The following is a 13,350-nucleotide window of genomic DNA, read 5'->3' on the forward strand; positions in this document are numbered from 1 at the left end:
AAGTGGATAGAAGGGGGTTTTGCCACTTAACAATGCAAATACAATAGATGGTGTTAGAGACTAACTGAGATGCTGCAGAACTCTTAATGAGCAAGGTCAGATATGTCTATGTCTGTATGTCATGGGTAATTAAATTCAACTACTTAGCCAGACTACCCTTTCCAACTTCCAACAATTTTGGTGCTTGTAAATTATGTATATTAGGTAAATTGAACAGCATTTGGGTTTCTAAGACAGTCACACATAAAGGAAATTTGAACCTTTACTTGAATACCTGACAGACATGTTGACACATAGTACTGCAGGAAAAAAGGTGCCACCTCACTGCTGGGGTAAATGGCCATCCTGTCAAAGGGGAGTGCTGCTGTGTCACAAAAAACAGAAGCAGAAACAAGAGGAGAAATTTCAAGTTACCCTACTGTTGTGCACTGCTAAAATTAGCCTGCAGCCCTCTATGGATGAGACCAGGTTTCACTGTTATGAGTGAAGTAAATGAGATGTTGCCTTTCATTGCTTTCTTGGAGCTAGTTGTTAGATAGTGTGGGGGTTTTGTGTTTCCCCACCACCTCCCTCTTTCCAAGTTTACTCTGGGCTCAGCATAGGGGTTTCTTGCTGTGGGATAGGTCTACTAATGCAGTTCTTAAAGTGCCACCTCCTCAGCAGCTTACACTGATCAAAAACTGCTGGAAGGAGTCAGCCATACAGTGTGGCCTTAACTGATGGGGAGAGCTGGGTGCTGGCCCTGTGGGATTAGTGGTTATACCAGCACCTCTGGGAGGGTGGTCTTGCTCCCACTCAGGGCAGCACAGGCTCAGATGAGCTCTTCCTCTCACAGCAGCAAAGGCTTGCACCATGGCACAAGCATTAGTGTGAATGTTCCCTCTCTGCATCTGTAGTTCTGTTCTCCTTCCCCCAGCAGAGCTAGAGGTGTGAAATGTCAAACTCAACAGTAACCTCGGGTGTTCAGTGAACTGCCACACCAGGGCTTGATAAACACTTATTTTGGCAGCTGTTGTCTGAGTTCCCTTCATTTCTGCTGGGCCAACTGTTGGTGCGCTGGGACCAGAAACTGATTTCAGTTTAACCTGGCACAAAACAAGTGGCTTTTAGGATGGATTGGCACACAGGTGACAGCACACCTGGGTACAGGATGGGAATAAGGTAGCGATTTAATCTGCCCTGCAAAGGCAGCTACATTTCTACAGACTTTGGTACAAGGCATGTTCTGCCATGGACTTCCCATAGTGCCACGAGCACAAGGAATGAGGAAAGCAAGGGATGCACCCACAAGCAAGGTTTCTGAATTGTAAAACTGGCCAGTTGTTGGATTAGAATAAAATCTGAAGCCTCTGTGGCAGCCAGGATGTTCACCTAAAGCTTTTTTGTGGGCTATGCCTTCAACTTTTGCACGTTATCTTTGATGAAACTCTCTCCTGTAGTATGTCTTGAACCCTTCCATGTTACTTCCTTGCCTCTCTCTTGCTCTCCCCTCTGGTGTTTAGGATTTGGGAGTTACTGACCCCAAAGACAAACGGCCTTTCTGGTTTTCCAGAGAACTTGAATGGTGTGGAACCAAGAGGTTTCTTGCAGATGTAACTTAAATTTATCAGTACAGAAGGTGAATGTAAGCAATACTTTGTACAGTAATCCACCTGCTCAACAGCACTCTAATTTTCTGATTTCTTCTGATGCCTGCAAGCAGTTGGTGCTAATTGCTGTAAGGCGCCTCAGACAAGAATGTACCCAAGGACATAATTTTTGTAACTGTGATGGGTACATCCTGGGGAGGGCAGAGAAACCAACAGACACCTGTGGCAGTCAAAGATAACAAAGCTGAGAAACTTTACAGACAGAGCAATGAGCCAAGACGAGGCCTTATATGAAAAAAACCTCAGAGTTCATGGAAAGGACACTCAGACACCTCTTCAACAACCACTAGGGACCACCACAGACCACCGAAAACCCCCATGGAAGCCCCCCCCCCCCGAGACCCTTCCCCAATTTTTAGTACGCTTGCGCAATGTATTAACATACTGTGAGAGACTGAAATGCCATGTGACTGTCTCAAAGCTTGCTTGTGTCTGTGCAAACCTCCAAGAGAAGCTGCTGCGGCCTGTGAATTGGTCTGGGGAGTGTCACCCAGAGAAGCGGGAGTGTATTGAAGGATGCAACCCCCACTTCTTTGAGGTTGCATTGTTGGACTCTTTAGACAAGCTTCCAAGGGGCAGAGGTGTGCTGAGTTGGCCCCATCCTGTAGCCATTTGTGGCTCTATTGTGTAGGCCAGACCCCATGCATGCATTGCCAGTGAACTGACAAGAGGCAAACGTTCCTGCCCTGAAGCCAGATGCAACAAAACTTAAAACTTAAAAAGGCAGCAGAAAACTTTGCTCAGTGTGCATCCACCATCGAAGCCAGATCCGTGTGCACCCACCACCAAAGAACTGAAGACTGAGGACCAATGGGATGCCGCTGGATTCATGGTGGTGACTATTCTTGCAGCCCTATCCCGCATCCTTGCTTTACTTCTGTCTTTTCCTTCCATTCTGTCCTATTGCTACCCCTCTTCACTTTTTTAATAATAAAAACCTGTTTTGGGTATACGGCATTTGACCTCGTTTAATCTCGCTCATGGGATCATTATCGAAACCTCCCCTGACATTGGATCGGGACACATATGCATTAGATCCTCTGGAAATAGGTGTGTACTTCTTGGAAATTACATGAATATTCATGTCTTTTATTGTATATAACAAGTGTGCTTTTGTCTTTCGGCATGCACTTAGGTGGAATGATTCCCCCATGCATCCAGTGCTGCAATAAAGAATGCCTACCTTCTAAAACTTCAAACTAAGTCTTAGGGGGTTCTTTGGAGACCAAATTTACAGTAACATTTTGGCACCCCAGATGGGACCCTGCTTCTGAATCTCGATGGATCCGTGGGATCGCAGGACCTCCAGCCAGCACCGAGGGATTCTCAGGGAGAACCTCTGATCCCCAAACCTAAGAGCTTGGAGCAAATCCCCTGGTAAGATTAAAGGCATTCTTTCGGGATTTCCAGTTGCCTGCCTGTCAGACGTGATGAAAGCCTCGCAGGGTTGGGCCAGAAGGGTACCCAAGGGGTTCGAGTCCCCTGGATGAGTTCTACCAGACAAAAGTTTGGAGGACACCTGGTCTGAAATATTGTGGGTTTGAGTCCCACCTGGTCTGAAAATATTGTGGGTTTGAGCCCCACTTGGTCTGAAACTGGTATAGGGGTTGAAGTCCCCTTTGGGAGAATTGTGGGTTTGAGTCCCACCTGTTAATGTTAGTAATTTCGAATGACGTGCTTTGTTTACTGGATTACGATTTCTGGATTGCATGCTTTGTTTACTGGATCATGGTTTCTGACTTTGTGTATTGGATTACGGGTTTTGGCTTTGTATATTGATAAGGTTTAACCAAGATGGGCAGAAAACAAACTAAAAATAATCTTTTAAAAAAGTCTTCATTAGGATGTATTTTAAGGAACTGGAAACAAATAGCGGAGTACCATTTGGGTTAATACACTAAGCCATGTATTGTAATTCTGTGTTAGGTTATTGTTTTGTGTTATTGTACTATTTTATGTGTTGTTATTGTACTGTTTTGTTTCGTGTGTTATTTTTGTGATGGGTTCTGTCCAATCACAGAATGGAAGAATTCTAAAGACTGGTCCTTTAGGCTGCTTATTGAAACACTGGGAGATCTGGAGGGAGAATCATTGACCTGAAAGAAACTGATTGAATATTGTAATCATTGATAGCCCTTATATACTTTAAATGATCAGGAGAAATGGCCTAAGAGTGGAAGTATAAACTATAATACTGTGTTGCAACTGATGTTGGTTTTTAGACATGAAGGAAAATGAAATGAGATTGAATGCTCAGAATATACAAGCCCCTCTCAAACAAGCAGTAGGAATGGATAGATTGGTTGAATCTGCTGGGTCCTGCCTGAGGAAAAGAGAGTGGTGCTGGAAAAAGCTCAGGAGGAGGAAGAGAAGCTAAATACAAGGGATGGTCCAGATCATTTTATGTCAGCACAAGAGCCAGACTGGAATCTAAATACAGGGGCAGGCAGATTGATGAATAAACAGTATCAGTAGTTGACTACTTGTTTGTAGGTCAGTCAGCACCAGATATAAGAAGAAAGTTAAAAAAGTGGAGGGCATGTCTGGAATGTCAACACCTCAGTTAACAGAAAGTGCTGCAATTTTAGCAACTGCATTTGCTTAAGCACAAAGCTCCTCTGGAAGAATAGGGTTCCTGAGAGGATGAAGAATAGGAAGAAATATGAGAAATAGAATCCCTGTGGGCAGGGATCAGTATGTGATCTACAAGGGAAAGGGACACTGGTAAAATGAATGCCCAAAGAGACAATCAGTTAATTGGATATCCCTGTCTGCACCCATTCTGGAGGCAGACTTATTTATGATTGATACAGAAGACTTGGATTGACAGGGACCAGATGTTGAGGAATTAAAACTCCCCACTTTCAGTTAAGCTGGGGAATGAGACGGTCAAATTCCTTGTTGATACAGGGGCAACATATTCTGTACTAAATAGTTGTAAAAGACCCATGAGCAAATTCTTTGTCAGTGATTGGTGCGACAGGGTGGAAAGAAAAACAGCTGTTTTTCCAGCCTTTGAAGTTTAGAATTGGGAACAGGGTGTTAACCCATCAATTTCTTTATATACCAGATTGCCCTATGCCGCTAGTAGGACAGGACATATTAAGTAAACTGAATGCATAAATCACTTTTGAAAAAAGGAAAATCTAAATCCATAATCCTGAAAATAAAGCTTTGGATGCCCAAGTCTTTATGTTACAGCGGGAAGCTGACTTACAGGAGGTACCTTCAGAAGTAGAAGACGCTGTGATTCCTATTGTATGGGCCAGAGGAGTCCCAAGAAAATCCAAAAGAGTAGAACCAGTAAGAATTGACCTTAAACCAAGATCATCCCTGGTAAGAATTAAATGGTATCCTCTAAAGCTGGAAGCTAGAAACGGATTGGTGCCAATAATTGAGAAATTAGTAAAGTACAAGTTATTAGTAGAATGTGAGTCAAAATACAACACCCCATTTTGCCGGTTAAAAAGGCCAAAAGTAAGGATTACCGGTTGGTCCAGGACCTGAGGGCAATAAATCAGATAACCCAGGATATTCATCCTGTCATGGCAAATCCATATATATTGTTAACAACCCTCACTGAAGAACATGCTTGGTTCACAGCCTCAGACTTGAAAGATGTCTTTTCCTGCATTCCCCTTAGTCAGGAGCTCTTTGCTTTTGAGTGGAAAATCCAGAAACAGGGAGAAAATCGAAATATACCTGGACAGTTTTAGCTCCAGGCTTTAAGAATAGCCTGACAATCTTTGGAAATCAATTGGCAAAAGAGTTAGAAATTTGGAGAAAAGAAAATCACCAAAGAACTGTATTACAGTATGTGGATGATATTTTGATTGCAGCAGAGACTGTCTTGCCCTGACCATAAGCCTTTTGAATTTCCCGGGCATCAGCAGATAGCGAGTGTCAGAGGACAAGGCCCAGGATTTGAATTGAAATCCTGGAAGGCTAGAGACAGCTAGGATCCAGTACAAAGAGGCCATCTGCAACCTACCTGAGCCCAAAACTGAGAGAATTACGAGCACTCCTGGGAGTGGTGGGATGGTGCTGCCTATGGATCATTAACTATAGATTACTGGTGAAACCTCTAGATGAGATGTTAAAAGATTCCCACGATAAGTATCTTGATTGAACTGATAACGACAGAACTACATTTAAGCAATTAAAGTGATAGCAGCAACAGCATTGCTAATCCCAGAAGCCCGCAAGTTTACTTTGAGACATTTAATTATCTCTTTTGCTTTGTTGGTGCGACAGGGGAAAGCCTCGCACCACCCAGTAAAGGTATCAACTAAAGCCAAAATATATCTGTATGTTCCACACATGGTGGTTACTGTGTTAAAACAAAAATGGGGGCACTGGCCGGATCCCACCCGCATGTTAAAGTACCAAGTGGTGTTGCTAGAACAGGACAATATTCAGCTTAAAACCACCTCAGTTGTTAACTCTGCTGTGTTTCTCTCAACTGACCAAGTAAAAGGAGTGCCACAGCACTACTGTTTGCAGACTATCGAAGACGTCTACTCCAGTCAACCAGACCTCAAGGACACCCCATTAGAGAGCCCGGACTGGGAGCTGTACACCAAGGGAAGCAGCTTTGTTCAAGATGCAATGCGAATGTCCAGGTATGCCATAACCACTGTTGACAAAGGTAGTAGATTCACGAGCTTTGTCTTCAAAGGTGTCCACCCAGAAAGCCAAATTAATAGCCCTCAAGAGAGCACTAGACCTGAATGAAGGAAAACGACCCAACATATGGACAGATTCCAAGTATGCCTTTGGGGTAGTCCATGCCCATGGGGCTATTTGGAAAGAAAGAGGGTTGTTATCAGCACCAGAAACTGATTAAACATGCCCCCCAGATCCAAGCATTACTGGAAAGCATTCAAAAACCAACACCAATTGGCAATCGCAGGTTATGCATTGTGAAGCCCACCAGACAGGTAAAACAGCATCAGAACTGGGTAACCAATTGGTAGATAAAGCTGCAAAGGAGGCTGCAGAAAAAGGCATCCTAGCCCTGGTACCCCAAAAAGAAACAATTTTACCAGACACACCACCCAAGTATGATAAAAAGGATGGTAAGTTGATAACTAAATTACAGGCCAAGGAGCAGGTGAATGGGTGGGCCATTTTGTCCACCAGACAGGTAATTATCCCACCCTCTTTGATGAGAGAAACTGGTAGGAAAGAACATAATAAAGTACACTGGGGAACAGAGAATTTGGTGAAACACCTTCAAAAAATGGTTGTGAGAAGAGCTATGACAGAGATTGTTCGGTCCATTACAGAGAAGTGTGAAATTTGTCTTAGAAATAACCTGATCACTAGCAATAAACTAGTATTCAGGGTTACCAAAGGAAGAAATTCTTATGGAGATTATTGGCAAATAGATTTTACTGAACAACCTAGAAAAGGTGGGTATAGATATATTTTGGCTTTAGTTGATACCTTTACTGGGTGGTCTGAGGCTTTCCCGTGTCACACCAACAAAGAAAAAGAGATAATTAAAGCTATGCTAAAAGAAATTATCCCGCAATTTGTTACATCTTTGGGTATGTCATCAGATAATGGGCCTCACTTTATTGATGGAACTGTGAAACAGTTGAGCAACGCTTTGTCTATAATTTGGGATTACCACACTCCTTATAAACCACAGCAACTTCGGAAACTTTGTCAGGAAACATCTATGACTTGGGTATAGGCCCTACCCTTAGTGTTGCTGAGAATTAGAATCCAGCCCCATGGAAAGGGTAATTTGAGTCCATATGAGCTATTATATGGATGACTGTACCAGGCTCCGCATGTGCCATGCGCCACTCATGGGAGAACTAAATTTTAAAACTTACTGGACATCTTTAGGGAATACCTTACAGAAGCTCCAGAAATACGTTGCGACAAATAGACCTTTGGAACTTGACACACCAGCACATCCTTTCCAGCCTGGAGATTGGGTCTACGTCAATTCATGGATCACTGAACCTCTAACAGAAAAGTAAAAAGGACTGTTTCAAGTTTTGTTAATTACCTATACGGCAGTCAAGGTTTGGGGCAAAGGCCCTTGGATTCATTATTCAAGAATCAAGAAAGCTCCCACCCCATGGGTAGTGGAGCAGCAGTCTCCTCTTAAATTGAAATTAAGGAGATCATGATAGAGTTTTATGTTTGGTCTGTGACAATTATGATAGCCATGGGTGAAGTCTGGCCAGAATCAAAATGGAATCAGAATCTCTCTTTAATTTTGACACAACAAATTACTCGGATACTACATAGAAGTGATTGTTGGGTCTATACACATTTACCAGAACACTCTCTAGGAACACCAAAGTACATGGGGATTCCAATGCCTGACAATACCCCCTTACATGATAATATTACCATTACTCGAGGCCAGAGCTACATACACATTACAATGAGTACGGACTTTCAGTGGGGCAGTGCTAAGATGACTACTCAACAAGAAGTCCAAATAGAAGACAAGCGTTACAAATTGAAGTGTCCAGTTTATTTCAGGTAATATCACAAAATCGAATGACCTTGACTTTCTATTGGCCTCACAAGGGGGTGTCTGTGATTAATTAACTGTGATTTACATAAGCTGTTGTGTATATGTAGATCAGAATGGTAGAATTTCCACAGATTTGGCAGAAATGTGGGACCAAGGTTTTGCCACCAAGGACGATACATGGCACAAACTTACCTCACGGCTACCGAATTGGGTATGGTTAAAAATCTGTTTGTAATAATAATAGTAGTGGTCTGCATCTGTATCTTAACTCGCATTATGATTCAGTGGTGTAGCTGTTGTAGCAAACTCTACATGAAAATAAGGCATGGATATTAAGTATTGAGACCTTGGATTTATGAGTCCAAAGTCTCAAGAAAAGGGGGGAATTGATGCCTGCTAGCTGATGCCTGCAAGCAGTTGGTGCTAATTGCTGTAAGGCGCCTCAGACAAGAATGTACCCAAGGACATAATTTTTGTAACTGTGATGGGTACATCCTGGGGAGGGCAGAGAAACCAACAGACACCTGTGGCAGTCAAAGATAACAAAGCTGAGAAACTTTACAGACAGAGCAATGAGCCAAGACGAGGCCTTATATGAAAAAAACCTCAGAGTTCATGGAAAGGACACTCAGACACCTCTTCAACAACCACTAGGGACCACCACAGACCACCGAAGACCCCCATGGAAGCCCCCCCCTCCCCCCCCCCCCCCCCCCGAACCCTTTCCCACATTTTAGTACGCTTGCGCAATGTATTAACATATGCATTAGATCTGCTGGAAATAGGTGTGTCTTTTATTGTATATAACAAGTGTGCTTTTGTCTTTGGGCATGCACATTAAGTGGAATGATTCCCCCATGCTTCCAGTGCTGCAATAAAGAATGCCTGACTTCTAAAACTTCAAACTCATTCTTAGGGGGTTCTTTGGAGACCGAATTTACGATAACAGTTCTTTCCCCTTATTCCTGTGGGTTGAATAGAAAACTAGTACTTACTAGGGTCCAAAAGAGGTAAATAGTGAAGAGTGCGACAGTGAGTGCAATGAGGCCAACAGCTTCTAGCCTACTACTAAAGTGCAGATGGTCCACTGCTCCTCGTAGACACAACCAGCCAGAGATGGTCGCCAGCGGCGTGATAAACAAGAAGCATACCATGTCTCCAAAGAGAGTCCGTTTCTCATGCTGGGGGCCTGGGTTCTTCAGCCACTGCAGGCAAAACGCAGACAAAACAAGTGTCAGCACAGGGAGGATGTTTTACCCGAGATGAGCTGCTTGCTTGCAAAACAGAGGCCTGCCCCTTTGAGGAGGGAACATGGACCACACGCAGGACATGGCTTTGGCTGTCCCTAGAGAGCTCCCACCAGAAATTCTCCCCCTTGCTGTCTGCTGACGTGCACCTCTAGCCATGCGTACCTACTGTATCATTTATTCAGCTGAGGTAAAAGTTGCTTGATAAGGGGAAGTGTTTTGCATAGACAGCCCCTGGCATTCGAACTGTATGAGAAACTCCCTTCTTAATGTGGAAAGAATCACATGCACTCCTGACAACTCAGGAGTGCAGAAACTGTTTGTTAATATTTTGTATGTTAAGATTTTTTTTTACATTCTACTTATAATATTGGCAAAGCCACTTTAAACTTGCTTTCAGATATCCACATGAAAGCACAGCTGAATGCACACAAGGTTACTAAGGATATTAACTTTGCAAAACAGTTTCTGAAAGTCAGCTGCTGAAATGAAGGTTGATTGAACATCTATCAAGCCGACATGCCCGTGTTTCTATAAACAGGATTTTAGATAGCAGAGGTGAAAGAAGTAAGCCTGCAACAGAAACTCAGTAACTGAGACCTTTTAATAAAAAACTCTCATCACTCAATATTTGAACAGGAAAGCCACCAAGCCCTGCGATTTTTGCCAATATAAGCCATAGGATTTGGTCGAAACTGGTCTGCAGCATCCTTTTATTTTTTTTTGTTCTTTGAGCATATAACCATATGCATCGTACTACCAAGAATAGCAAATATTTCTTCCTGTGGCACCTAGGAACTGCAACAAGCCTGGAAGCTGTACATACTACCCTAGCCACTAAGGACAAACACACCATGTACTGCACAGGACTGCATTTTCCCCAGACAGTCCACAATCTAAGCAGAGGAGTCAAAGCTGGGAATGGACAGCAGAAGTAGAGTGGCTGTCATAACCCCAGCTGCTGGCATGGCTGTGTAAGGGAAAGAATGTTGTTTTCGCATAATAAGCCTGATGGGAAGGGCAGGAGCGATTCACCAAAGCAATCAACGAGAGCAATTCACAACCATTGAAATCCCTGGCCTAGAGCTAGAAGACAAGTGGTCTTTTCGTCAACTGTGATGACCCAGTACTTGGAACTGGCTTTAGATGGATGCAGATACCGAAAGACTCGGTGAACCTGAATTTCGAACATTTCCGTCTTAGTACGCTTGCGTGATGAGCTCATGCATATTAACTTCTCCGCCCTGGAGAAAGCCAAGGTTCATTTCCATGAACATGCGACGTATGAACACATACATGAAGGGGCGTATCGGTAGGCGGTTCGGGAAGCCTGTACACCCTGTAGTACTCAGCCAGTGAGGAATCAGGGGAGGGAACTGGCGGTTGGGAGAAAGGGATATAAACCATTGCACGATGGCTGTTAGGTGCGTCCACTTGATGGGGGCGCCCGGTCTTGCAAGAACGTAATAAAGAGTGCTTCACACCGCATCCTGTCTGAGCTATGGATAATTGGCAACTGAGCGTTTCTCACAGCTGGAACTGGGCACAGGGCAGGCTATCAATTCTCAGTCTGGCATGTACCTCCCAAGCCCCTGGACCTCAGTGCGGAGGCCATGCTGAAGGTAAGAAAAAACATGCTCCTCCATGGAGCTATTGCATTATTTGTCATTGGCACAATAAGAAACCAAAGCCACTGCAGCTCTGTGCCAGACACCTCTTCAACAACCACTAGGGACCACCACAGACCACCGAAAACCCCCATGGAAACCGCTCAGAGACCCTTCCCCAAATTTTAGTACCCTTGCGCAATGTATTAACAGATGCATTAGATCCTCTGGAAATAGGTGTGTACTTCTCGGAAATTACATGAATATTCATGTCTTTTATTGTATATAACAAGTGTGCTTTTGTCTTTGGGCATGCACATTAAGTGGAATGATTCCCCCATGCTTCCAGTGCTGCAATAAAGAATGCCTGCCTTCTAAAACTTCAAACTAAGTCTTAGGGGGTTCTTTTGAGACCGAATTTATGGTAACAGACTCATGCATCCTTAAACTCTCTTTCCTTCCAGTGTATTATACAGGGCAGTAGAAGTCCTGTCTCTTTAGCTTCAGAAACTAAGGTTGGGGAGGCAACTTCATCCCTTTACCAGTTAATGCCCTTTGTTCCCAGATACCTCAGGTTTTTTTCTTCTTCCCTATTACACTGCTACAGCAATGACCCAGAGGAACAGCAGGACTCAAGTTTTGACAAGAGAAGGTAAGGCTAAGAGCATTGTGCCAGCTAATGAATATTTCTCACCTAGGTATCCTGCCCCTCTATTATTTTCAGATCCTGCTTCATCTTTTCCTGCTTTGCCCCCACCATGAAAATAAATAGAGCATTTATTTCTCCTTCTTCATATGGGTAAAACAACAGTCAAGAAATTGAGTGCAACCAGGAACAGGTAGTCACTAATCTGGCACTAGCAGAAAAACACAAATGAGTAGATGAGTCTGCCTCAGCCTCACCTTCTCTCAGATGGAAATAATAAATTACCTGCTTCACAGGATTTTTGTGAGGTTTAACTGCAACACAGTAACTCAGCAGCCTAAGATCCATTTTCATGTATGACTCAGAAATTTAGGAGAGCACAAAAATATATTAATAAACATTTTTTGCAGGATGTAGTCTTTTAATTTGCTTGAATACTTCTAAAATCCTAAGAAAGTGGGAAGTGCTTCATAACTGTTACGTGCTACTATAAGCAAGAAGTTGTAATGGAAGACACTGGTTAAAGAGGGAGGCTCAATATTTTTTTTTTCATTTTCAAGCATTCTCCCAAACTCAAGATTATTTAAAATACCAGAATACCGGGTGTGGTGCGTTCACCTCAAGCAGGAGCTAAGCACCCACACAGTCACTTGCTCATCCCCCCACCCCATTCGTATGGGGGAGAGAACAGGAAGAGGCTGCAAGCAGAGCTTGCTTCAGTAGAGCTTGTACAAAACAAGGAGACATATGTTTACATTTGAATAGCTTTTTATTTTATTGTAACTTTATAGAGAACACTATAAAGTCATGTGAAAGGCTCACACAACTTTCCTTGGGCTTTCATTCCATTTACTTAGAGAAACATCCGCAAGGGTGCATGCATAACAGTTTCAGGTTATATTTGGTTGCTTCTAGACAGGCAACCTTCACCTTGTTCAACTTCCAGTAATCCCTGTAATGCGAAACTGACAGGAAAATGAGAAGAACTAAAAGTGCCTGGTAGTGGAGATTCTGCTTTTAAAGATGACTGTGAAAAGGTTTTGTGAAAAGTATTTGTTTAAAAGGTGACCTGCAAGAGAGTAACTAAGCACCTGCACTTCTTGATCTCAATGGGAATTGCAGGTGTTCACCACTTTTCCAGGGCAGCCCTTAAAATGCCAGTATCTCTTTATCTCAGTGCTATGTGGTGGCTGTCCCCCCTGTAACTGGGCAGTGATGAGTGCACTGCAACATTTCAGAGTCCTTCTGGCATCCATGCAGCTCAGCTAGTGCAAGAAATACTCTTTATTGATCCTAAATGAGAAGCAAGAATACATACATGTGAGGAAGCACGCTCATTAAGGCATGTGTTGCTATCTCTGTCCTATGACTTTGATGATACACAGTGCAATGCACATGAATTAAGACCACATTTTATGGTCTTAAATCCTGCTTCACAGGCTGATGGCTCCCTGTCCTCCTTATGTCCTGTCTGACCCGTATGAACAAAGAATCAATCCCAAGCATTCAAATATTAGATAAGTCTAGCACAGACAAGGGTAGTATTAAATAACAAATAAAATCCCCACCATTCTACAGTCTAACCTTAAAAGCTGGAGAAATTTCATTACTTAGTTCTGAAGTGGAATCCAGAAACAATGAATAAGTAATTTCAGTGTCTGTAAGGATTTCAGTCACAGAATGTATTTTTCTCCTG

The 13,350-nt window shown here is 43.1% G+C and overlaps 1 protein-coding gene across 5 annotated transcripts in view; it reads right to left on the reverse strand.

Annotated features, from left to right (window-relative positions):
* The window catches only part of MARCHF3 (membrane associated ring-CH-type finger 3), a 110,437-nt gene that overhangs the window by 19,729 nt on the left and 77,358 nt on the right, over nucleotides 1-13,350 (reverse strand). Inside the window, exons 9-10 of one of the 5 annotated variants that reach the window (XR_012627126.1) lie at nucleotides 9,150-9,359; nucleotides 7,516-7,630 (exon numbers count right to left, since the gene is read on the reverse strand). Coding sequence is in view for 3 of the 5 variants with exons in the window: in XM_074856378.1 (XP_074712479.1) it covers nucleotides 9,114-9,359 (246 nt within the window). In the remaining 2 variants the exon portion in view is untranslated. Of the gene's footprint in view, nucleotides 1-4,826; nucleotides 7,631-8,925; nucleotides 9,360-13,350 lie in introns of those variants that run through there. The other 4 variants (XR_012627125.1, XM_074856379.1, XM_074856380.1 and 1 more) reach the window with 4 other exon arrangements.

This window comes from Strix uralensis, chromosome Z (genome assembly GCF_047716275.1).
Source record: "Strix uralensis isolate ZFMK-TIS-50842 chromosome Z, bStrUra1, whole genome shotgun sequence".
Lineage (NCBI taxonomy): Eukaryota > Metazoa > Chordata > Aves > Strigiformes > Strigidae > Strix > Strix uralensis.